The 24,804-nt window shown below is 45.9% G+C and overlaps 1 protein-coding gene across 1 annotated transcript in view; it reads right to left on the reverse strand.

The window, feature by feature from the left end:
* Positions 1-1,027: 1,027 nt before the first annotated feature.
* The window catches only part of LOC144818538 (alcohol dehydrogenase 1-like), a 346,247-nt gene continuing 322,470 nt past the window's right edge, over positions 1,028-24,804 (reverse strand). Inside the window, exon 9 of the mRNA XM_078676058.1 lies at positions 1,028-1,523. Coding sequence (XP_078532184.1) covers positions 1,499-1,523 — 25 coding nt within the window. The 3' untranslated portion in view covers positions 1,028-1,498. The remainder of the gene's footprint in view (positions 1,524-24,804) is intronic.

Below are 24,804 nucleotides of genomic sequence, written 5' to 3' on the forward strand. Positions count from 1 at the left end.
TTTCTTTTTCATGAGAAAGGGCACCTCTGTTAGGCTAATAAAAAGGCTGAAATGTAAGGATAACATATTTTTTTGATGATAGCAATCATGTACTGTGAGATCACCGCTAGAATATGTTAATGTGTGAAGAGACATAGGGCCTCATAAAAATGGCGGTGATACAGCCACCGTCAGGCCGTCAAAGGCGGTCCCACAGCCATCAGACCATGCTTGTCCACCCACCGCATTATGATGGTGGGGGGATGGAGGACGGTTGGAGAGACCAACCGCCACAGATCTGACGGGTTCAGGGAGCTCGTTGGAGGGACAGTTATCCCTACAATAGGGGCAATGCCTGCTCAGGCACCACCGTAGGGATTACAATGTCCCTTTCCACGAGCCGTTTCATGGTGGTTAACCCCCATGAAAAGGCAGGCCAAAAAAGACATAGGGGCCCCTAGCGGACCCCCTTCCCCCTGACCCTTCGATATGGGCCTTGGGGGGCACCTATGGTGCCCCCTACATATGCATGCGCTATGTGGCAGGCATCGCAGGGTGCCTGCCACATAGTGCAGGGATATGCAAAATGTGTTTCTTTTGTACAGTGGCGTGTGCTGCAGCCTACAGCACATGCCGCAATAGAAAATATACATATTGAGTCTTCCTTGAAGGTGACAGCATCCGAATACCGATGGCAGGACCACCGACAGCTGATCGGGCGGTCCCGTTCTGGACAGGATCGTCCGACCGCCGTCATAATGAGGCCCATATTTACAGATACATATGTTGAGTATATTTACAGATACATTTGGGGAGCATTTTCAACATCTCTAGGACACACTAAAAGGCAATGCCTAATTTTTCTATAATAAATAATGCTGGGACTGAAAATGAATCTGCAGGTTCTAAATGCTACTCATTTCAACAGATAAAGAAATAAGACACAGAAAGGTAATGTGATGTGCCTGTGTGTATGTGTTTGTGCATCTGTGCATAGGTGTTCAGAACTCAGTTGTAATGACACAAAGATAACAGCAACTGCGGTGTATTCAATATGTCTAGTCTTTATTATAATGTATTATAATTTGAATTGCAAATTTTTTGTCACAGACCATAAATGAAATACATATTTTCTTTTCTTTACTAAATCATTCATAACATAGCATACTAAACATAAGCATTCATGTTTGTATTTCTGTAATCTTCACCTTCTGTAGTGTTGTGTAATGTAAAAGGGTAAGATGATTGGATATGTAGGACATAAGCATTAAATGATACTATTTTGTTTATTCAAAACTTTCAAATTGAAATGTGTGTAAATACTAACCATTTGCACCATAGTCGCAGAGTTCTTATTTTGTCTGATTCTCTTAGATTATAAACTGTTCTTGTTCTATTCATGTCTATACCTTGTCTAAAAAATGAATGTCACTGAGACCATGGTCTTCTTTTCAATACAAGCAATAGGAAATCGAATGGACAAGCAGGTTTTTTCTCAATGTACTTCCCAGTTATAGTTTCAAAATGTCAGGATAGTGCGGATACTGTGAATGAAAATGAAAGTTATATCAATGGATGATATCTTACATTTTACTTCTACTCATTTCAGACTGATACTAGACTTTGAAATATGTAAAAGACTGAACTTGGAAATTAAAGACAATTTCTTTTTCTGATCATTGTACAATATTTTAGATTTTACTGATGTCATGTTAGCAGCTGATGCATTTATGCAGTGTAGATAAATCAGAGCAATTTTAAACAATTAAAATACATGGAGAACAGAGAGCTCAAAAGGCACCGGTAAACATTTGTTATTTTTGAATCGTGATAACCTTCAAGGTGAATGTGCACTTTACGAATACACATTATGTTATATTATGTTATATCCTAGAATATCACAAACATATAGTTTGATTTTAATTTCCCAATATACTGACTTTTGCATGTCAATGTTTATAAATAGGTATCTTAAAATCCACCTGAAATATCAAATGGACTCATGGTAACAGGCACATTGCAAAAGTAGTATAACAAATCTATCCTCCATAATTAAGCCTCCAATGGAAATCTTTTGCTATCGATGAAACATAGTCACTCAGTGCTGTAATGGTTGGGAGTGGTGAGCTGTTCACTTGTTAGTCAAATATTCTAATCTCGTTTTATACTTTCTGCATTGTTCTTTCTTCTCTTCACTATCCTGATCTGGTTCTCACTACTAAACTCAAACTCTGTATCAACAATTGCTTCAGAGGACGTAGTGATCAGCAAGGTGATAAAGTAAAATGCTCTTAATTAATTTAGCATGTACATAAAGGTCTCAATTGTGTAACACCTATTTTAACTGTTGTGGTAAATCCATAGGTTTTACCATTTTTCCACCTATTGTTTCTGATATTGGCGCTCTTGACTTCTGGTATTTGACCTGCCGTATCTGGGGCCTTCTGCTCAGACCCTGGCTGCCTAATCAGCCCTAAAAATGATAAGCAATTTTGCTTTAAAATTGCCGTATTTGACACTATTATACATCATCAGCAATCGTGCTAAAGGTTTTACACAAGGTCACATATTGGATGCAAGACTAAAAGAAAACTTTTGTTACCCTTTGCTTCTAAATTTTTGAAAATGCATTCATGTTTCTGCAACAGACTGCTTAAGACCGTACATACAAAACGAAATATTACCATTTTCTCCAAGGCAAATACTATAAATCTCAGATTGTCAGTGTGTATATTAATAAATATGAAAAAATTTAAGAAAATATTAGATTTAATTATTAGCTATAATTGTTATCTATGTTTATTAAGTTATCACTTTGTCGGCCTGAAAAGTATTAATAAAGTTGGGAAAGGGTTAACATAATTTATCTGGCTGAAAATTCGGTGGCGTATGTCCACTGTCGCCTTTTATACATAAGCTCTTGTGGTACTGAAAATTCTGGACCCGTGTAATAAACTTTGTCGTAGCATGACGATTTTTATATCAAAAGACCAAGAATGGCTAGTACACTATGTACAAGCATTTTCGTCATATTCCAGTAACGTTTTCACCTCGAAATCGTCATTTTCGTCCTGAACCCTTGGCTTCCATTTTGTGTACAGCAGCCATTTTGTGAGTTGCCCTCACATAGGCTTATAACTACAGCCAAATTCGATTCCAAAGGACACATACACCTTAATTGACTTCTCTGTGACCTGGGCAAGCTGAAACCATTGCCCCAGGCCGAACCTGCCCGGCCAGTTCCTTTCCCAGTGGCCGAGCGAGATAGCATCAAGGCACAACATGCCATAAACCTTTTCATCGCACACACACCCTGTCTTATCTTACTCACACCTGTCTCTGCTCCCTTCTTAATGGCCTGTTTACGATGGGGATGTGCCGGGTTTTTATTATGGGTTTCTGCAGCTTGTGTAAGAAGGAATGTTGGGTTTTTGCATGTTTGCAAAAGCTAGAACTGCCCCTTTCTTTTTTTGTACTGAGTCATGTAACGCTAAAAACATATAAAAGGCCTCTGTCCTCTTTGTTCCTCAGACTACCTCATCCACTTGCTACGGCTTCTGGGTGACGTGGCCTCACTATGTTAAGCTTAATAAAGATGTCTTTTCATATTATCAGAGTCTGTGCCAAGTTCTTGTTATATTAGTAAGTATTCCCTGAGAACGAAAATTACCAAGTTCTTCAGTTGGCGCCCTAACGCGGGGATCATCAGAGAAGTGACTTTCTGTGGGAGTGATCGTGCCAGGAGACTGAAATGGACTGAGGAGGACAGAACAAGATTCTACTAAGAAGGTACTCTGTGCACGGGGATTCTAGAGATTCTTTGATTCTGCAGCCCAGTATATTTCTGATCTTCCTGATTTTTGATCCTCCACATGATGTCACTCCTGACTGATAACCTTTTTGCGTGAGTATTCTTAAAAAGACCATTAGGTCATGTAGAACTTGACAGTTAGAATCTAGATAACATTTTGATTAGTAAAAGTAAGAGTTAAGTATAAGTGGGTCGCTCCCAGTCCTTTGTTCTTTGGTTCTTTGATTTTGATTGGTTCTTAGTTTGATTTGTCCTTAGTTTTTATTTGAATATTGCAATGTTCAAAAACCGAGGGTCTTGTATATTTACGAGTGTATCGATAGAGATAGCCCCTTGAAGTTTGAAGCTAGATTAGTGAGCTATAAGATGCCTGATCTTAGCGAATTTGGAGATTTGTGTTGTCCAACTTTGTATACGTTTGGATTAGCCGGCTTCCCCTAAAGGGGATATCTAAATAGGTTTAGATTTAAAAACATATTTCTTCCTTGGTGATTTTGGTATCCTCAGGGAATTAAAATATGACATAATACAAAACAAGGATCCTTTGTTCTGCGCAATTTTATGAATGGAGATATGCAGAACGATTTTTGGTGTTCTGCCAGCCAAAGCTAGTGAATTAAGTGTATTGTGGCTTCGTGCACATACAGCAGTCTGTTGGGCTGTGTTTTTTGCAGTCTTTTGGAACCCTATTGCGACATGCTTCTCGTAAATATGACTTACAGCTAGTATTTACAAATGGCTTTGTTTTCGTCCTGAGTGTCGATTTGTGGGTTCAATGTGTGTTTCAATGTCTATGTGGTTTTTCTCATTAGTGTAACTTCAGTAATAGCTACAGCGCTGTATTGTGTGTCCTGAGTGTTTTGAATACTTTCTCTTTATGTCTGCAATGAGCTCTCAATGTGTGTTTGTGGGTTTCTTGATGTTTTCAGTCTGTTAAGTAAAATGTCAGATTAATTAATATTAAGTAGAAATTAAATAACACTCCAGCAATTTACTATGTCACATGCTAAAAATCGCTATGTGTTGCTATTTAATTTACAGAGTAAGCAAAAACGCATATGTGCAAACTGTTAAATGCTTAAAATAGATAAGTTAAAATTCACATTCACTAGGAATACGAAGGGCCTCAAAAATAATTGTCTTTTGTACCAAAACGAATTTATAGCATTTTTTACTTACATGCATTGTAGTACATGAAAAAGACAAACACTTCAGCTAAAGTGGATTTTTGCCAGATTTAAATGCATCTTATTGCACGCGCATTTTTAAAAAAAAACTGGAAATGTCTGTTTTCAGTAAGACTGAAAGCGTGCTCAGGTTTCAGTTTCAGCCCTGTGCAGGGCCTTTCCTGCCCTTAAGGCAGCAGATGTTGTTTTTCGAAGGCCATAAATAGCATTGGAATGTTTATTTAGCCCAGGACTTAGCCGTTAGTTAATCACAGTTGGATTTTTTTTCATTTCAGAATAGTGTTTTAGAGGGTTACAAAGATAGGGTTCATCACTTTGTATCACTGAAAGACATTCCAATTGCGATTTTCCTCTCTTTAAGCAATTTTTTTTAAAGTATATTTTTGATTCTTTTGCTAAATACTGATTGCCCTTTAAAAATGGTGCGAAAAATGTCATGTTTTAAGTTAGGCTTTTTGTGCGTAAGCGCATAAATGGATTGCATCTAAAAATGATAGGCAAGGGATGCAGCTTACCTTTATATGTGGAAATATCATAAAAACAGATAACTGGTTTCAAAGGAAAAATTATTAATTATGGAAAAAAAGTATTTTTTTTTTTTTTTTTTTTTGGTTAAAAACTTTTATTGAGCAACAAAATCATGTGTACAGAGATGGGCCCACAACCACACGGGCTGGCCGCTAAGATCGGAGCATAATATGAGACAAAACAGTAGGCGCCACTCCGGCGGTCAGGCACAAACTGAACACAAAATGTCGCCCACAATATGGAACAGGAGAAGTTCATTTTCTTATTTTAAAACACACCAAAACGACAAACATAAACACCAAGGCGAAGGAATAATACACATAGAGTCAGCCCTGGAGGGGTGGGAAACCCACTAATCAGGAACACGAAGTCACAATCCGTAGGACAAGTTAAGGCGGGGGGACAGCAGGGAGGTCAATCAAGCCAAACGACAGTACGTGAAATTTCAGGAACATCAACCTAGGGTGATAAAAGAACATCAGAGGCCTCCACCAAGGGAGGAGCACAAATGTCTCCGCGATAGGCGTTCCACTGACACCAGATCTTCGTCCATGCCCTAGGCCTGCCCCTAGCCGTGTAGACGGTTTTTTCGCGGAACATAGACCAGTCCATGTTTTCTTCCCACACAGAGACAGTGGGAGGCCTGTGGGAGCCCCAAAGTTGCGCTATGTCTCGCTTCGCAACCATATACCCCAGGGTCGCCCATCTGGTCTGGGCCACCGAACAGTCGGTAGGTTCCCACACGTTCAACAAGCATCTCCGGGCCTCCGGCACCAGTGCAACTCCAGTCACGTCAGCCATCACCGCAAGCACCGCAGTCCAATAGGCAGCCACCCTCGGACACTCCCAAATTATGTGAAGGAACGTAGCACTCATCCCACACCCACGCTTGCATAGGCCATCCGGGGAAAAACCCATCGCAACCAAACGAGGACCAGTAACATACACCCGGTGGAGGATCTTGAGCTGAACCAGACGGAGACGGGCAGGAATGGCAACCTCTTTCGGAGAAGATAACGCCGATTGCCAATCCTCATCATCTAATTCCAGCCCGTCGCCGACCCACGCTTCTCTAAGTCGAACGAGCAAGTCAGCGCGATTGTGAATCAGCTTCTTATAAATCAAGGAGATGGTGCTATCTGGGAGATAGCCATCCAGTATACGATCTTCGAGAGGGGAGGACTCAGGGACGGCGGCACCGGAAGCCAGAACCGAAGTGAGGGCATGACGAACCTGTAAATATCTAAAAAATTCCCTATCACTCAGGTCATAATCATTTCGAAGGGCCTCAAAGGACTTCACCGCTCCATTCGCATACACGTCACCCACTCTACAAATTCCAATCATGTCCCAACGGTCAAACCCTTTCGTAGTCCAAAGACATCCCAGGCGCTCAGATGCAAAAAGCGGAGTAGCCAGCGTCACTCGGTCGTCCCACCCCAGGCTCACATTCGCAGCGCGCCACACACCAACAGCAATCCTAGTTGGACCCGTAAGGCGGATCCCAGCCGACCTGGAATAAAGCGCTCTATTAAAGTTACCACCCGGCAGTTGGAGTCTGTCCATTGCAAAGGTCGGATCCGGACCCGGGGAGTACATCGAGTGGTTAATGGCCGACAGCTGCATAGCCCAATAATATCTCCTGATATCAGGAAGCGCTATGCCCCCGTCATACCAAGGGATGGTGAGCTTCGCAAGCGCGATACGTGGGCGCCCGTCCCAAATCAGTTGCCTCTGTAGACTCTCGACCTCTCGGAAGTAAGTAGCGGGGATATCATCATAGGAATTCTGGAGTGCGTAAAGGAATCGCGGCAAGGACATCATCTTGAGCGTGGAAGGGTATACTCAGATGTGAGTCCCTTGCTCATTGCACCATCAGGATTCAAGCAAGCCGGGCCGAAGACGCCTGAAATGGCAGAAACCGGTCCCCGGAAGCTTGTTTCCTTCCCAGTGTAAGAATTGGCTTTTGTAGTCTGGTCTGCCCTGTTCCCATGATGCACTGGGCCAGGGACAGACTAATTTGCATACAGCCAGGTTCTGAAACTGGGATGGTGCAATGAGCTAAAAAACGGTGTTGGATCTAGCCCTGATCTCTTGACTGGGTGAGAGTACTCTGCTTAATTCAGAGACTCTGTCCATCACCACCCCTTGTTGTAAATTATTTTGTCCACCCTAAGCGTGGAAGGGTATACTCAGATGTGAGTCCCTTGCTCATTGCACCATCAGGATTCAAGCAAGCCGGGCCGAAGACGCCTGAAATGGCAGAAACCGGTCCCCGGAAGCTTGTTTCCTTCCCAGTGTAAGAATTGGCTTTTGTAGTCTGGTCTGCCCTGTTCCCATGATGCCCTGGGCCAGGGACAGACTAATTTGCATACAGCCAGGTTCTGAAACTGGGATGGTGCAATGAGCTAAAAAACGGTGTTGGATCTAGCCCTGATCTCTTGACTGGGTGAGAGTACTCTGCTTAATTCAGAGACTCTGTCCATCACCACCCCTTGTTGTAAATTATTTTGTCCACCCTAAGCGTGGAAGGGTATACTCAGATGTGAGTCCCTTTCTCATTGCACCATCAGGATTCAAGCAAGCCGGGCCGAAGACGCCTGAAATGGCAGAAACCGGTCCCCAGAAGCTTGTTTCCTTCCCAGTGTAAGAATTGGCTTTTGTAGTCTGGTCTGCCCTGTTCCCATGATGCACTGGGCCAGGGACAGACTAATTTGCATACAGCCAGGTTCTGAAACTGGGATGGTGCAATGAGCTAAAAAACGGTGTTGGATCTAGCCCTGATCTCTTGACTGGGTGAGAGTACTCTGCTTAATTCAGAGACTCTGTCCATCACCACCCCTTGTTGTAAATTATCATCTTGAAAAGGGCAGCCCTGCCCAGCGGCGACAAGGGTAATTTACGCCAGCGAGCCACGTCCAGCCGCAATCTATGAAGCGGGGGAAGGAGATTACGTTCAAACCGGAGCGACGAATCCAATGTAATAAAAAAAACCAAATATTTAAAGCCGGACTGAACTACCTGGATAGGAAATCTATTCGGCAATGGGGGTAGGTCACCCGAAATAGCATAGACACAGGATTTAGCCCAGTTTATAGTCAAACCCAAATTCTTACCAAACGAGGCGAGAACGTCAAATAAGACATTCAAAGATTTACGCGGGGAAGTAAGATAAAGAAGAATGTCGTCCGCGTAAAGCGAAACACGGTCCTCAAAATCTGGGGACGAACGTATACCCTTGAGGGAAGGTTCCCAGCGAATCCACGCAGCCAGCGGCTCCAACGCGAGAGCGAGAAGTAGTGGAGACAAGGGGCACCCCTGTCTGGTCCCCCTACCAAGGGGAAAGGGAGCCGACACTCGACCATTAACCACAACCTGTGCCAGGGGCTCGGTATACAGTAGCTTCACCCAGCCGATGAACCCCGGGCCAAAACCAAACTTCTCAAGAGCCGCCCAAAGGTAGGGCCACTCTATCGTGTCGAAGGCCATCATGGCGTCCAACGAGGCCAAAATGGCCGGCTCCGTCAGAAGCCCCGCCCTCGCGATGGCTCCATGAAGGCGACGTAGATTAAGGGCCGTGTTACGGTGCGGGATAAATCCGGATTGATCCGGATGAATCAGGTCACTAACAACCGTGAGGAGGCGGGTAGCCAAGAGTTTGGCAAGAACTTTAGGCTCGACATTTAACAGGGAGATGGGTCTATAAGACGAACAAAGATCCCGGGGCTTACCGTCTTTAGGAATTACCACAATCGTAGCCAGGCGCTGGTCATAGGGGAGAACACCCCGCTCCCGGGACTCCGAAAACATTGTCCGAAGATAGGGCGCAATCTTATCAGGACGCAGTTTGTATAACTCGATTGGCAAACCGTTCGGCCCCAAAGCCTTGCCCGAACGGAGAGAGCGAATTGCAGTCGCGATTTCGTCCGTAGAGAACGGGGCCTCCATAAAGGATCTCTCCAAATCGGAAAGGCAGGGCAAAGCTATGTCGCGCAGCATGAGGCGAGAGTCGTCTACATCCCTTTCCGACACTGGGGAGTAAACCGCACGGAAATAGTCCGCAAAACATTCCACTATTTCAACCGGGTCCGTCACTTTCACACCATTCAAAGTCTGGACCACAGGCACCACTCGATTCGCCCTTTCCCTCTTGTCCAACCAAGCAAGCAATTTCCCCGCTTTGTCTCCAACATCATACAGACGACCCTGTTGCTCTCTAAACATCATTTTGGCCGCATCTGTGACCAGAGACTTAAAGGCTAATTGCTTCAGACCCAGGGCATGGAGTTTGTCACGAGTGACACTCGATTCCAGGTCAGCCTCCATCTCAAGTATTTCCATCTCAAGCTCCACCACCTCCCGATTCCTCGCCTTTTTGGTTTCAGCAATGAGAGACAGGGCCTGCCCACGAATCACCGTCTTAAAAGCCTCCCATAGGGACACCGCAGAAGAGACAGACCCCTCGTTCTCCAGAAAGTAGGTGTCCAAGGACGTAATCAATTGACCACGGGTCTCAGGGGAGGTCAGGTACCAAGGGTTGATAGGAGCCACCCGGCCCGCCGCCTCCACCCCCACATCAAACCAGAGCCAGAGCGGAGAATGATCTGAGATGCCCCGGGGGAGGTGCCTAATCTCGCGGACGGCCGATGACTGTTCAGCTGGCATGAGGAAGTAATCTAGTCTAGACAAGCTCCCATGAGCCCCAGAGTGGAAAGTATATTGAAGTTGAGTGGGGTGCATAAGTCTCCAGCAGTCAACCAAACCAAAAGTATCCAAAAAGCCACCCATCCATAGTTGGGTCAAAGGAGTATCCCTAGGGGGGTAACGATCACTGAGACCAGAGAGAACAGAATTAAAGTCACCAGCCACAAAGAGAGCACCATCAGGGAGGCCCAACAGAACTCTGCCCAAATCAAAAAAGGTAGCGGTCTGCAAGCCGGGGGGCACATAGACGGTAAACAGGGAAAGGGGTTTGCCCTCATATCGACCCACGAGGACGGCATAGCGCCCCCGATCATCAAGGATTACTTCATCTATCGCAAGGGGAAGGGAAGCCCGGACCAGGATGCCCACTCCCCTGGAACCCGTTGTAAACCCTGAGTGCGCAACAAGACGATAGCCCCACCTATTCATCGCGTGACAGGTATTGCCCACTAGGTGCGTCTCCTGCAGAAAGACAATATCGGGAGACAAACGTCGCAGGCATCGCAACACCACCCCCCGCTTTATACGATCCCCTAGACCATTGACATTCCATGAAATAAACCTCAACCCGCTACCCCCCATCCCACGAAGTAATGCAGGAACCCTCCCCCAATGAGCATGACACTGAAAATACCTTCATCAAATTAGAATAGCCTTGAAAAAACAAAACACAAACTACAAACCCCCAAACAACCCACCCCCCAACACCCAAAGAAACACCCCCCACCCTGCACCCCTGCAGTAGACAAAGAAGCCACCCCAACATGCAGTGTGCCTGTCGCCCAAAAAACCCCGTTCTACAAAAAGACCCCGGAGGAGGAAAAGGCTCTGTCCCACCCGCCACCCCGACAGAAGAAAGGTAGAGGAGAATACATAGAAAAAGAAGCGCTCAAGTACAGAACCCAGGAAGGGAGAACATAATAGGGAATCAGGGGCCCAAATATCAAGTTCAGCTCTGCAATGAGCAAGGGACTCACATCTGAGTATACCCTTCCACGCTTATGGTGGACAAAATGATTCAGAAAAGGGGGTGGTGATGAACAGAGTGCCTGAATTAAGCAGACCACTCTTACCCAGTCCAAAGATCAGGGCTTGATCCATCACCGTTTTTTAGCTCACTGCACCATCCCAGCTCAGAACTTGGCTTTTCTGAATCATTTTGTCCACCATAAGCGTGGAAGGGTATACTCAGACATGAGTCCCTTGCTCACTGCTCCATCAGGATTCAAGCAAGCCGGCCGATGACGCCTGAAATGGCAGAAACCGGTCCCCGGAAGCTTGTCTCCTTTCTGGTGAAGAATTGGCTTGGTAGTTTGGTCTGCCCTGTTCCCATGATGCACTGGGCCAGGGACAGACTAATTTGCATATAGCCAGGTTCTGAGCTGGGATGGGGCAGTGAGCTAAATAACGGTGATGGATCAAGCCCTGATCTTTGGACTGGGTAAGAGTGGTCTGCTTAATTCAGACACTCTGTTCATCACCACCCCCTTTTCTGAATCATTTTGTCCACCATAAGCGTGGAAGGGTATACTCAGACATGAGTCCCTTGCTCACTGCTCCATCAGGATTCAAGCAAGCCGGGCCGATGACGCCTGAAATGGCAGAAACCGGTCCCCGGAAGCTTGTCTCCTTTCTGGTGAAGAATTGGCTTGGTAGTTTGGTCTGCCCTGTTCCCATGATGCACTGGGCCAGGGACAGACTAATTTGCATATAGCCAGGTTCTGAGCTGGGATGGGGCAGTGAGGTAAATAACGGTGATGGATCAAGCCCTGATCTTTGGACTGGGTAAGAGTGGTCTGCTTCATTCAGACACTCTGTTCATCACCACCCCCTTTTCTGAATCATGTTGACATTGTGACCTTTTAAATTCGAGCCTTGTCTCTGTGAAATGCAGAATAACATTGCTAAACAGGCCTCTGAAAGGTGGAATTTCGGGTTTAAAGTTAAAGACTTAATTCCAAGGGAGATATAAAAAAGGTTTCTTGAAAGGTTTCTTTAAAAGTCCCAACATCATGACATTTGTATTTCTGCTCTAAAAAAATAATGTCTGCTAGTACAAAAAACGAAGTGTTGCATTACGTCTTAGACAAAAAAAAAATAAGATGCAGCCTTTTACTAAAATTTTGAAGCCTACATGAATAAGTAAAAACGATTTGCCAATTAAGAAGTTTTTTTTTTATCATGGAGATTGTGGCACAAGACTAATTTTAGGTGTCAGGGAAAGGATTTTACCTCTAAAAGTTAAAAAGGCTTCATGTTGCAAGGTGACTGACAAGATGGTAACAGTTAAGTAATGGAAATTTATTTTTGTGTTTGTTAATGTGTATCATGTTTTGTCTTCTCCTTAAAAGTTACAATTGATGTCTGTTTATTATCTGTATTATCTGTACATATTGTATATGTCTCTCTTTTGTGTGCTGTGTTTTTTTTTCCTTTTCGCTTCTGCTCACAGATCATTCCTGGATTGCTCTGAGGGCTTTTAAGCCTAACAAGACACGTGAGTTTGGTTGGTTGAAATGAGATGGTTTTTTTTTTGCGCAACTCCTTTGAAAAGAAATGTCCATGCGTTTTTCATGTTTGTGTATTTTGTTCTATCATGAATTGTTCTTGCTGGTTCTGTGTGTCCGAAAGTTGTATTTGACAGCAGATACCCACTATTGGTGATCTACTGTCAAACAGGAGGGTATCCTTACACGGTATTATGCATCACCGCTCATTTATATATGCTATCGTTTTACAGCGAGTATATCTGATGGCTTGACGTCCGTTTTGAGCGTTTTTGCATGTTTTATGCTGTATGATGCCGCTTAAGAAATTATTACAAATTCACCCGTGTTGTTGTGAGGGACATGTATGATGATACGTGTCGCTGTCAACAGTTGGGTAACATTTTCGCTGATACTAAAATTCACAGATATGATTTTTTTACATATTGGGAACCAGACAGACAACACTTCACCAGTGTATGTCAAATTTGGCTATAAGTATTGAAGAAAAATAAACAGCAAATTGTGTCATTTGTAGTCACGATACTGCCCTTTCCTGTAAGGAACAGGCAGCCCTAAAATTATATATCCTGATTGGACGTAAGGATAAATTATAGATTTGTGACTCTTGTACATGGTGACCTAATTTCTATTTCACATTAGTCAGTTTTATTCTGCTTCTTAAGTGGCTTTCCTATGGCTCTGGACCTTAAAAGAAACCAGGTTTAATTTTTTCCTGAAGAAGGAACTGGAACATTAGCTGAGATTACCGTATATGGTGTAGTGGCCAACGGTAGAGTTAAATTTGTAGACTATTGTGATTTTTTTTGTGTATCACCCATACTCTTGGTATTGTGTCACATGCCTAACTATCACCCAAGCACCTCAGGCCTAGTTATTGGGGATTTTAGCTGTGTCCTATTCTCTTTTCCGTATTCCTTTCACCAGTCAACTTTTAGTTATTATTAGTGTATTGTTCAGGTTCGCACTTTCAGATTGCAGTAATGTACCATGGACCCCCATTTTATGTATAATTCCCTGTTGCATAACTAGACTGGTTTCTAAGAATTTTCTTTAGGCCTATTCTGATGTTTTACCAGTCTAACTGTTAGGACTGTTAGGACTGATTAACTGACTCAATACTATAGTAAGATAAGCTTTCCACCTCAAAGGAGACACATTACGTTTTTTTAATATGACAAATTCAATGCCTATTCTAATTTGGTTTTTAGTTCCTTTTTCTGCTGCTTTAATTTTAATGAACCAGATGTATTTTAAATAATGGAAATACTAGGACTCTCTAGTTCTTGTCTTTTGTTCCCACATCTTGATCATTAGCTTTTGCATTGCATTGTCCCACCTGATGGACAATTATTATGATAACATGTATGTGATCTCTCTTTTGAGATGTGCTAGATGAGGAATTTAGGAACACCTATATGAAATAATTGAGATAAAATGTGTTTACCCAATTAGACGATGCCACTATGTGTGAGGACATCCATTCAGATAGAATTCCCATGTCGCTATGATGATGAAAGATATGCTCTCACATGGAAACCCAATTGAAGAGACTAGAGGCACTGTTTTGCCTATTGCCTTTGTTTTTGTAATGCCTTTGGGAATGACAGTGTATTTCAACGCAGATTTGTCCCATGGCTGTGGCCACCCCTTTGAAGATCGCAGGCCACCTGTTTGCAGTCCCCTTGTTGTACAGTGAACTGTTTAAAGCATCGCACTTGCTTCATCAGAAGGCGTTCAACATCAGAAAAGAAGAAGGAGCTGGTTTTGCCACAGTCCCTTGAGATTTCAGTGCAAAAGAGCGCCTGTTATGTGCTGGTTAACCTCTGACAGTGTGCAGTCCCTTGAGATTTCAGTGCAAAAGAGTGCCTGTTATGTGCTGGTTAACCTCTGACAGTGTGCAGTCCCTTGAGCCCCTTGGCCTGAGTTTTGGCCACGCACTCCTTTTTCCCTTGCTTCAACGGAAGTGCTGTGCACCGGAGGATCCAAGAGTGGCAAAAGGCACTCCATTCTGGTGCCCATGAAAGAGCGGCCTTAGCGTCCTCTGACACTGTATGATGAGTGTTGGAGTCTGAGAATGGTCCCGGGTCTGAACGAGAAGAGCACAATATCTGTAGTGTCTGCCGCAGAGGAGAGATACGGTGCACTGCCTTGAGACATTGAGACTTTTTGAATGAGCTATGAGTGTTTGCCAGGAGGGCACTCCAACAGATACTGAGCATCAGTGCATGGGAGGCCTGAATCCAAAGGCCCATGCAACAACGGGAGCAGACTTGATTGGACAGCCTGCCAGAGAGGCTTTTTGAACAGACTCTGGGCATAGTTGGTTTCACAAGAGGTTTCCGTGTGATTGTATAGACTAAGTGTTAGGAGAATGATTTTATTGTTCAACTGGCATTATTTGTAAGTAGTATTCTGTTTAGTAAAAGCAGAATAAAGTCAATTTTCTGTGATAGAGTATCCCCTTTTCACCTCAGAGCATTAATGAGGGTCACCACTGTTTCACTTGAACATATAATGAATTACAGAAATGCATAGGAAGACCTACAATGTTACTAGATAATTTTAGGATTTACCTTTTGCTTAGGGTTGTGAAAAATTATGATTTCATTTGTAATAGCGGTCACTACTTTGTCTATATGTTCTTAATGACGGGTTTTCTAGTGTTTTATAAACATGGCATTATCTTTTAAGGGTGGGATTGTTTTTGCTGCCCAATTCACATCTGTACCCACCTCCCAACCTATGTCTCTTCCTACTTCTACTTCTTTGCATTCTTTCCAGATTTTACCTGAACATGAACTAGCTAGGAGGTCAGAGTTTACTGATAATTCCTTTTGTACAGTTTCTGCATTGACACCAGTTAGTAGTGAACATCACTAATTGTTGGGTGTGTGGTCTTATACCACATACTACAGATAGAGGCATTCCCTATTTGGTCCTGCCATATATGGCCTTTGTGCTACTGCGTGTGTAAGGAGACCTGTCCCGAGAGAGTCGCTAAGTTATAGGATTATGCTTCAGCAACATCTTGATGATTTGATAAATATAGACCTGGACTCAGACTAGCGTGTGTATAGGTTATTGCCTATTTAAGGGCAAAAGGAGCGTCTGTGGTACTGAAAATTCTGGACTCGTGTAATAAACTTTGTCGTAGCATGACGATTTTTATATCAAATGACCGAGAATGGCTAGTACACTATGTACAAACATTTTCGTCATATTCCAGTAACGATTTCACCTCGAAATCGTCATTTTCGTCCTGAACCCTTGGCTTCCATTTTGTGTACAGCAGCCATTTTGTGAGTTGCCCTCACATAGGCTTATAACTACAGCCAAATTCGATTCCAAAGGACACGTACACCTTAATTGACTTCTCTGTGACCTGGGAAAGCTGAAACCATTGCCCCAGGCCGAACCTGCCCGGCCAGTTCCTTTCCCAGTGGCCGAGCGAGATAGCATCAAGGCACAACATGCCATAAACCTTTTCATCGCACACACACCCTGTCTTATCTTACTCACACCTGTCTCTGCTCCCTTCTTTATGGCCTGTTTACAATGGGGATGTGCCGGGTTTTTATTATGGGTTTCTGCAGCTTGTGTAAGAAGGAATGTTGGGTTTTTGCATGTTTGCAAAAGCTAGAACTGCCCCTTTCTTTTTTCGTACTGAGTCATGTAACGCTAAAAACATATAAAAGGCCTCTGTCCTCTTTGTTCCTCAGACTACCTCATCCACTTGCTACGGCTTCAGGGTGACGTGGCCTCACTATGTTAAGTTTAATAAAGATGTCTTTTCATATTATCAGAGTCTGTGCCAAGTTCTTGTTATATTAGTAAGTATTCCCTGAGAACGAAAATTACCAAGTTCTTCACTCTCCTGTTGCCAAGGTTCGAATGCACTAGGAAACATAAATGAAGGGAGGGAATGAGGCTCCACAAACCCGGATCACATTAGCACTCTGAAATCCACTGCCCAGCAGCTAGTATCTGTAGAAGGGACAACATCAGACAGGCAAAGTCCCTTACAGTATGGGGTTGGATCGGGTGGAACCTGGATGAGGTGGAGATTTACTTTGAATCTTTACAGACTAAACTAGGCTGACCGTAGCAGAATTTTAGAGGCAGAGAGAGAGAGGGAGAGAGAGAGTATGAGAGAGGAAGAGTGAGAGAGAGATAGAGGGAGAGAGAGAGAGAGAGGTGGGGACGGAGGTCAATCTGCAGTCTGGGATTGCCGAAGTGATAACAAATGTGAGATCTGTAGTATCGCAGAGATATGTTCTAGTGTTCCAGTATGCTTGTCACACACTGAACACCCACCCACCACAGGCGTCATCAGTCAGATGACCATGCTAAATAAAAGGGGCTGAGCGCAAGTGCTCAGGGCCAGTTAATTAACCATCCTTCCTGTGTCAGTGTCACCTCATTTAGCAGCATGAGGGCCTAGCGCCCTTACATCATTACATTGGTGACGAGGCGGAGCTGTGCCCAGCGTGCCACAGCTAAATGAAAACTGGTGGAAAAGGGGGAGAGAGCTTCTGGGCAACGTCGTCCCCCCCCCTGCATGACTGGCGCCGGCCGCCGAGAGGCCCGCGGGGCGTGTAACGAGCTCCAGGCTTGTATGCTGACGAGAAGTTGAACGGGAGCCTACCCCGCACCTCTCGGGCCTGCCAAGAGCTGCCCTGCCGTGGGAGTAAAGAGACCGACCGACCGGAGCCCACCCGCGTTGGCCGCGACAAAGTCACCCACCGTGAAAAGCGACCCAAACGGAGCCCACCCACATCGGCCGCGACCGGGCCGCAACTGAAATTCCCCACTAGCGCGACCCTACACGCGGAGCCCACCCACGTGAATGTAAGAGGCCACATATTAAGTGCGGGCAAAGCGGAGCCCGCCCGCAGCGGTAAGAGCAGCGGAAATGGTGGCCGCCAGTTAGCGCCGCCAAGAAGATGCGATGCGGAGCCCGTGACAGCAGAAGGTGTCGTGGGTCCACGAGGCACCTGTAAAGTGACCCCGAAGGTGAGGAGGTCAACGGAAGCCCACCCCGCATCGGCGGCAGAAACGTGGACACTAGCCGGCAGCAAGGCTGCGATGTGCCCAGGCCACAGCTCCAACTCCTCCACCCCGTGCAACGTGTGAACTCAGGGGAGCTGCCGGGGGTGTGAAGGAAGCCGAGCGGGAGCCCACCCCGCGTCAGAAGAGCCGCAGACTGCTGTGACAGGCGTAGATGCTCGTGGGAGCTCACCCCACACAGGAGGAAGGAGGTGATCCCGAGCGCGACTGCTTGGCGCAGTACTGAAGAGTTGAGGCGGGAGGTCTGAGATCGGAGTGGATACCCACTCCCCCACCCCGCGGAGGAAAAGGAAGAGAGGCTGCGGCGGCAGGGGCAGGCGAGTGAAGTCAGCGTGCAGCGGCAAAGGAAATCACAGGAGCAAAATACACCGTGCCAGCCCCGGCGCCATTCAGGGAACTGAGGAGGTGGGCTGCCATCGGGCGTTAAAGGGCAGTGAGCCTAGACCGGAGGTGGACGAGAGACGGCCTGAAAGCAGAGCAGTGCTGACAGCCTGCGAGTGTCTCCCTCCCCGCGTGCAGTTTCAAAGGAGACAGCGGGCGGCCTGTGGCTGGTCAGAGCAGCCAGCACATTCTGAAACCAGCCCCCCTCCATTGCAGACAACAAAGACATCATCACTCACCGGCTGTAACGTGGAGCAGCCGTCAGGTCAGAGAGCAAGGTACTGGGGGGGCCTGAAAGCAGAGCAGTGCTGACAGCCTGCAAGTGTCTCCCTCCCCGCCTGCAGTTTCAAAGGAGACAGCGGGCGGCCTGTGGCTGGTCAGAGCAGCCAGCACATACTGAAACCAGCCCCCCTCCATTGCAGACAACAAAGACATCCTCACTCACCGGCTGTAACGTGGAGCAGCCGTCAGGTCAGGGAGCAAGGCACTGGGGGAGCCTGCGAGCAATCTTGAAGAGAGGCGAGAAGGCCCCAGCGCTCCACAGTGATAGTGAGACTGGTGCTAAAGGAATCGATGATTGCAGCGTGAAGGAGCTGCAGAGGCTAAGGAACCTTCGACGGTAGTGCGCACAGTGCCATCTAGTGGCCATTTTGAAGTACTGCACTTTGAGAACGATGAAAGGGCAAATAACATGAAGCAGGGAATGTGTGATCAAGGCACCAAGATGATGCACATTTCCATGGTGTTTAGGTGAAGGACAGGTTGTGTGCAGGACACACCCACCTGAAGGACACAAGAAAGTTTGACTGTGGCACCTACACCATACACACAGAGGGTCAGTGACACCTGTACAGTGAGCAGGGCACGAGCAGCAGCCCATCCTGTCAAGAACCCTAAAGAGCATTCAAGGTGAAAGGCAACGCCGGGACAAGAGCTGCAGAACTCACCGACAGCGCGAAGGAAGCCCTGAACAGAGCGGAGACAGAAGGCGCAGCGGTACCTGGTGGCCACAGGTCATCGCTGCAGCAGCAGGAAAAGGCAGGAGCACCACCAGAAACACAAGAGTGATTCAGAAACCCAGCACCAACAAATGCGCCGCAACACAAAGACAGCGGCTACAGCTGCAGGGACCGAAGAAGCCAAGACAGTAGCCCAAAGCAAGCCACGGGAGCGAACGAAGAGTGCATTCAGAAGCCGACCACCCCGCTGGTTGCATGGAGGAAGAAGCCGACCACCCCGCTGGTTGCATGGAGGAAGAAGCCGACCACCCTGTTGGTCACAAGGGAGAAGAAGCCGACCACCCAGTTGGTCGCATAAGGAGAAGCAGCTGGCCACCCAGTTGGTCGCAAATGAGGAAGAAGCCGACCACCCAGTTTGTCGCAAAAGAAGAAGAAGCCGACCACCCGGTCTGGTCGCAAGGGATAAGAAGCCGGCCACCCAGTTGGTCGCAAAGGAGGAAGAAGCCACCCACCCAGTTGGTCGCAAGAAGGAAGAAGCCGGCCACCCAGTTTGGTCACAAGGATGATGCTAACCCGCAGAAAGTCAGCGAGCGAAGAGATCTGACAAAGACATCTGCGAAGAGAACAAAGGAGGAGATGTCCACGAAGAGGACCAGAAAGAGACGAACGCGAAGTCCCACAACATCACTTTGATATCAGAAGTATCATGTGACAGAAGGTTGCGATGACAGGTCCGATCACGGAGTGAAGTAACGACAGTGTCCTAGTGCCGGGACCACACCAGAGGGAAACAAGCAGAGGGCCCGCTGCTCGTAGAAGCCTGGTCAGGATGTGATGGAAAGCAAGGAGACTGGACAGCGTCGTAAAAGGGAAGGAGAGAAAAGATGGCGAGTGAGTGGCACGACGCCATGAAGAAAAAGAGAAGCGTAAGAAAGGATGAGAAGACCAATCCTGAGTTGGCACGACGCCACGACGAAGGAAGAAGAGAGGAAAGGAGAAGAGCAACGAGGTGTGCGTGACAGTTCAACACAACACACACCAGAAGGAGAACCCCCGAAGAGGAAAAGAGAAGAGCACAGAAGGGTGCGTGACGGAAAACCACAACACACACCAGATGGGGAACACCCAATGGGGAAAGAAGAGATGCATGGACATCCGGACACAGCACCTGGAAAACATCAGCACCACTGGGAGCACATATCTACGTGCAACCCGAAGATCACCCGGGAACGACAGAGGCGAGCAGGCCGGTCCGTTGGTAACAACCACCTCTGGGATGGAGCGGACACAGAACCATGGATATCCAGGAGCAGAGGCCTCAGGCACACCGGTGGCAGCGGATCCCAAAACCAGAGATGGACTGTTGAAGCTTGCTCTGAAGATCCAGGGAGGACGACGGTGGCATGCGACAGAACAAGTGCCAACAACACCCTTTTCAGGTGGAGCTTTGGACACGGAGAAGGGACCCGTAGCGACTCCTCCAACGCACTTGGATCGACAAGGCGGCAGCACACCGGTCCAGTGGAAGCCTGGCTGCAAAGGGCCTCCGGGTCGTCCAGTCAGAGGGGACACCCACGAAAGAGGGGTATCGGTGAGAGTGATACCCTGCAACTGCAGACCCTGTCAGAGACAGCCATCAGTGGGAGAAAACACCTCAACCAGGAGCATATAGTGGACAGCAGAACACCAATGTTCCACCATCATTTATCTGCACCTTTCCAACAACTGCGGTGTCGGAAGAAAGGAACTGGAGAGCATACTTCCACGGCGCAAGTACACAAAGGAGCTCGTTCACAGTGCACCAGAACATTGTGCCAAGGAGAACTAATGGTCTCTGCTGCAAGGACACCCTCGCCGGCAGATGACCAGCAGTGAAGAGACTATGGGAAGTCATCCACATCAAGTTATGTTTGTTTTGCAATTTTGTATTTTTCTCCCACAGGTTCGGACTTCATTTTGTTTGGACCTTCATTAAAGTTTGGGAGGGATGTAGTATCGCAGAGATACGTTCTAGTGTTCCCTTATGCTTGTCACACATTGAACACCCACCCGCCACAGGCGTCATCAGTCAGATGACCCTGCTAAATAAAAGGGGCTGAGCGCATGTGCTCAGGGCCAGTTAATTAACCATCCTTCCTGTGTCTGTGTCACCTCATTTAGCAGCATGAGGGCCTAGCGCCCTCACATCATTACAAGATCCTTATGCACTAACGCAGATTTCGGACACAAGGACCAAGTCACTGCTACAAATATTAGGCACAGTAACTGCAGAAACTTTAGTGTCACTGGTTTAGAGTCTGATTTATAGCTTGGCTAGAAGAGGGTACCTTGTCTGTATGGGGGCGGACATTGACACTACCATACTGAAGGACCTACGCCTGCCAAAAGATCCTGGGAGAAAGAAAATTGGGTCTGCCTGGAAGATAACCAACAGACCAGTTGCAAGGGGGGAATCAGCCTAAGCTTGGCCCATCAAAAATACCAAAATACCATCCATATTTCTTTATGTCTAGCGTACGAATATGAACGTGGGAATCTGAGCCGCGCTTCTGTGGCAGGAGGAGTAAGAGTTTCTAACACATATGTCTGTGAATATATATATTTCTACTTCCTAAGAAGGGGGTTCAATATTTGTTCACTGAAAAAAACAAGCTCAGTAAGCTATAACTGGTGAACTACAACTGTTTGCTCTGTGAGCTTTCTGATCATATTCACCAAACTCAGCAACTGAGGTCACATTGTTGCTGTGGGCAGGGGTGGGGTGTCTGCTAGACTTCTGGCTAGGCCCTAAGCCCAACCCCCAGCAGGAGCTCAACCCTGAGCCATGCATGACCTTTGGCCATGTGCAGTTGGGGGTTGGCTACAAAACACGGCCCCGCAGGCACCCAACCCCCCACTGCACATAGACCTTGGCCCTCAGCCATGTATTGTGGGATGTTGCCTGCAGGCCTTGCCCCAAATGCTCATGGTTGCCAAACACCACCACACGCAACCTTTAGCCATGCACAGTGGGATGTTGGATGCGGGGCTAAGCCTCTAGCCAGGCCTGGTGCTCAACCCCCACAGGCATCCAATCCCACACCATGCACAGCCTGAATCTTTGCAGAGTGTATGGCTAGCCACAAGGTCTGGTCTCTGGCCAGGCATACAGACAACCTCCTCAAGGACCAAAACCTCGTAGACTACCACCCTATAATTATAGTTATTATTATACTTTTTCACCCACCAGCATGCATCACCTCCATAGTACAGCAGGACCATGAAATCTTCACACAGTGAAGCTTGTACAGTCCCAGTGTAAACTCCACAGAAGTGCCTTGGTACCTCACAGGAGGGCTGTGTTCGGTCTCGCAAGAGTACTCCGGTACCTAGTCTACATTTTCTTTTAGCCCTAACAGTTTCTTTGGCTCCCCCAAATGAGGGCCTAGGGATCAGGCTGGCTGTACCCTGCCCCCTTATATGTTTTTTTGGAAGACAACTTCAGGTCCTGGGGACCAAGAACTAAGGTCCTGTGATAACGGCCACAATATTCTTTTTCATGTTGTGGGCTGCTAATTAGACCGTTCAGTCCTGCACAACCGAAAAGGCAGATGAGAGAAAAAGCTCTCTCAGTCAATCAGAAGCTCTTATTTTATTAATTTATACTACCCACAGGAGTCCTGTGGGGACCAACAATCCATATTTACCAATTTTTAACCCGTTCATAACCACCCCATGTGCCTTTTTAAAAGCAAATTTCTCAAAAATTGCTGATTGGATTTGCACCAAATCACAATGAACATTTTTACTGAGCATGAACTAACTTTCTGCCAAATTCGGTGTAATTCCTTTTAGCCTTTTTTTTATGGATCACTTACCAACATTTCATATGGCAATTATCCAGGGAAAACAATGTTTTGGGACAGCACATTTTTCTCAGCCACCGTTTGACTGATCATTATGACTGATCGTAATGATTATGTTGTTCATGTGGAAAGTAGAGCCCTCTTACACCACAAATATACATGTAACATGTAAAATGTATGATAATGTCCTGCATTTTATTATAATTCAACTTGAGTCCTTCAGTAACATTATGAAAATCAATAAAGAAATTCACCAGTTATAGTTATCTCCCACAACTATAACTTGTGCCTTAAACTAACCATAACACATGCCCCCACCATGCAAAGTGTTGTTATCAGTGATGTGATTGATGTAATATTGAATGCAATTAATTAGCAGTGCAGGACGAGGGTGCGAGTTACATTTACTGTAGGGCACAAGTTATAGTTATTTGAGGTAGCTATAACTGGTAAATTTCAGAGGTTTGGTTTCTTTAAAATGGTATGTTTCAACTCATATTTTCACCGTGCTATAACATCCCTTTAAACTTGTTTTTTTCAGTGAATTTTCTGAGCTTTTTGTAATCTAATGTGTTATTATAATATCAAACTATACCATCACTTTTTAAAACTTAAAGTTTGATGTCATTACTGTGGGAGGAATTGGGTTAGGTGCAGGGCCTGCACCCAACCTTCGCAATAACTCACAACCCCCTGCTGCGCAGGACCTGGCCAATTCCCCATGGATGGCCTACCCACCTGCAGTACATCGCTGTAATTCATACAGACGTTTAGTTGGGAAAAGGTTCTGGCCTCTGACCCTATCCCCGGTTGCGAGTAGTTCGATGTGCAGAACTGACAATGTGATGTAACAAAATAAAGGGTGTCTTTTAAGTAAGGCAGACCTACTGCATTTATAAAAAAAGTCAGAACACCAAAACATGAGTAATGAGCCTATTGGCATTATCAAGGTGTCAGCTTAATAACATATGTAAAGCAAACCTATTGTCTAGAAGTCAGCAATAATTGAATTCAAATATATACTATAAAAATTCACACAATGCAATGTTTAATAAAAGTGATTATCATAAAAAAATTTCATAAAGCCAAAAATCAACATAGGATTGAGCCATTCTTTCCAATTTTTCAGGCCACAAAGTGCAGCCATCGAACCAACCATAAAGGGACCCTGCACTCCCACACCCAGTACTTTAAAAAAAAGTGGAAAGCTCTCAAGGGGTCATGAATGTAATGTAATGACCCAGGACACTTACTGTACTTTTGTAACGTTGCTGCAGCCCTCAACAACATAGAAAATGCATGGTATTTCCCATACCCCTTCTAGGACCACCACCAGCATACAAATATATAAACAAAAATCTCTTACAGGCCAATATGGGTGCTTCTTGTCTGAAGCAGTGATTAATAAATGAGCAGCTCCTGCTGCTCCTTTATTCTTTTTGTAAAATGTTTTTGGGTTCTGACCCAGGCCGAACCCATACCTATTTTATCATGCTGGGGGCTGTGAGGGGAGTCCCAGGGCCCCTACATCCTGGCTTCCTCCCAACCTCCACCGTGGCAGGAGCCCAGCAGCAGCTCCCCCTTGTGGGCATTGGAGCACCACCCTTATCTTTATTTTGTGGTGCTTTTCTGCCTCAAAAGAGAAAAATGTAAGATAAAAACACACACACACACACACACACACTTGCAGTAGCACTCACTCGTGGCCTCAGGCACTCTCACTCACTGTTACAACTACTTAACTGTGCTGAAGTCTGTAGATTAACGCAGGCACATTTTGCACTCCCTCACTGTAATCAATGAAATTGCTGGGGTGACAATCTCACATCCCTG

This window comes from Lissotriton helveticus, chromosome 2_1 (assembly GCF_964261635.1).
Source record: "Lissotriton helveticus chromosome 2_1, aLisHel1.1, whole genome shotgun sequence".
Lineage (NCBI taxonomy): Eukaryota > Metazoa > Chordata > Amphibia > Caudata > Salamandridae > Lissotriton > Lissotriton helveticus.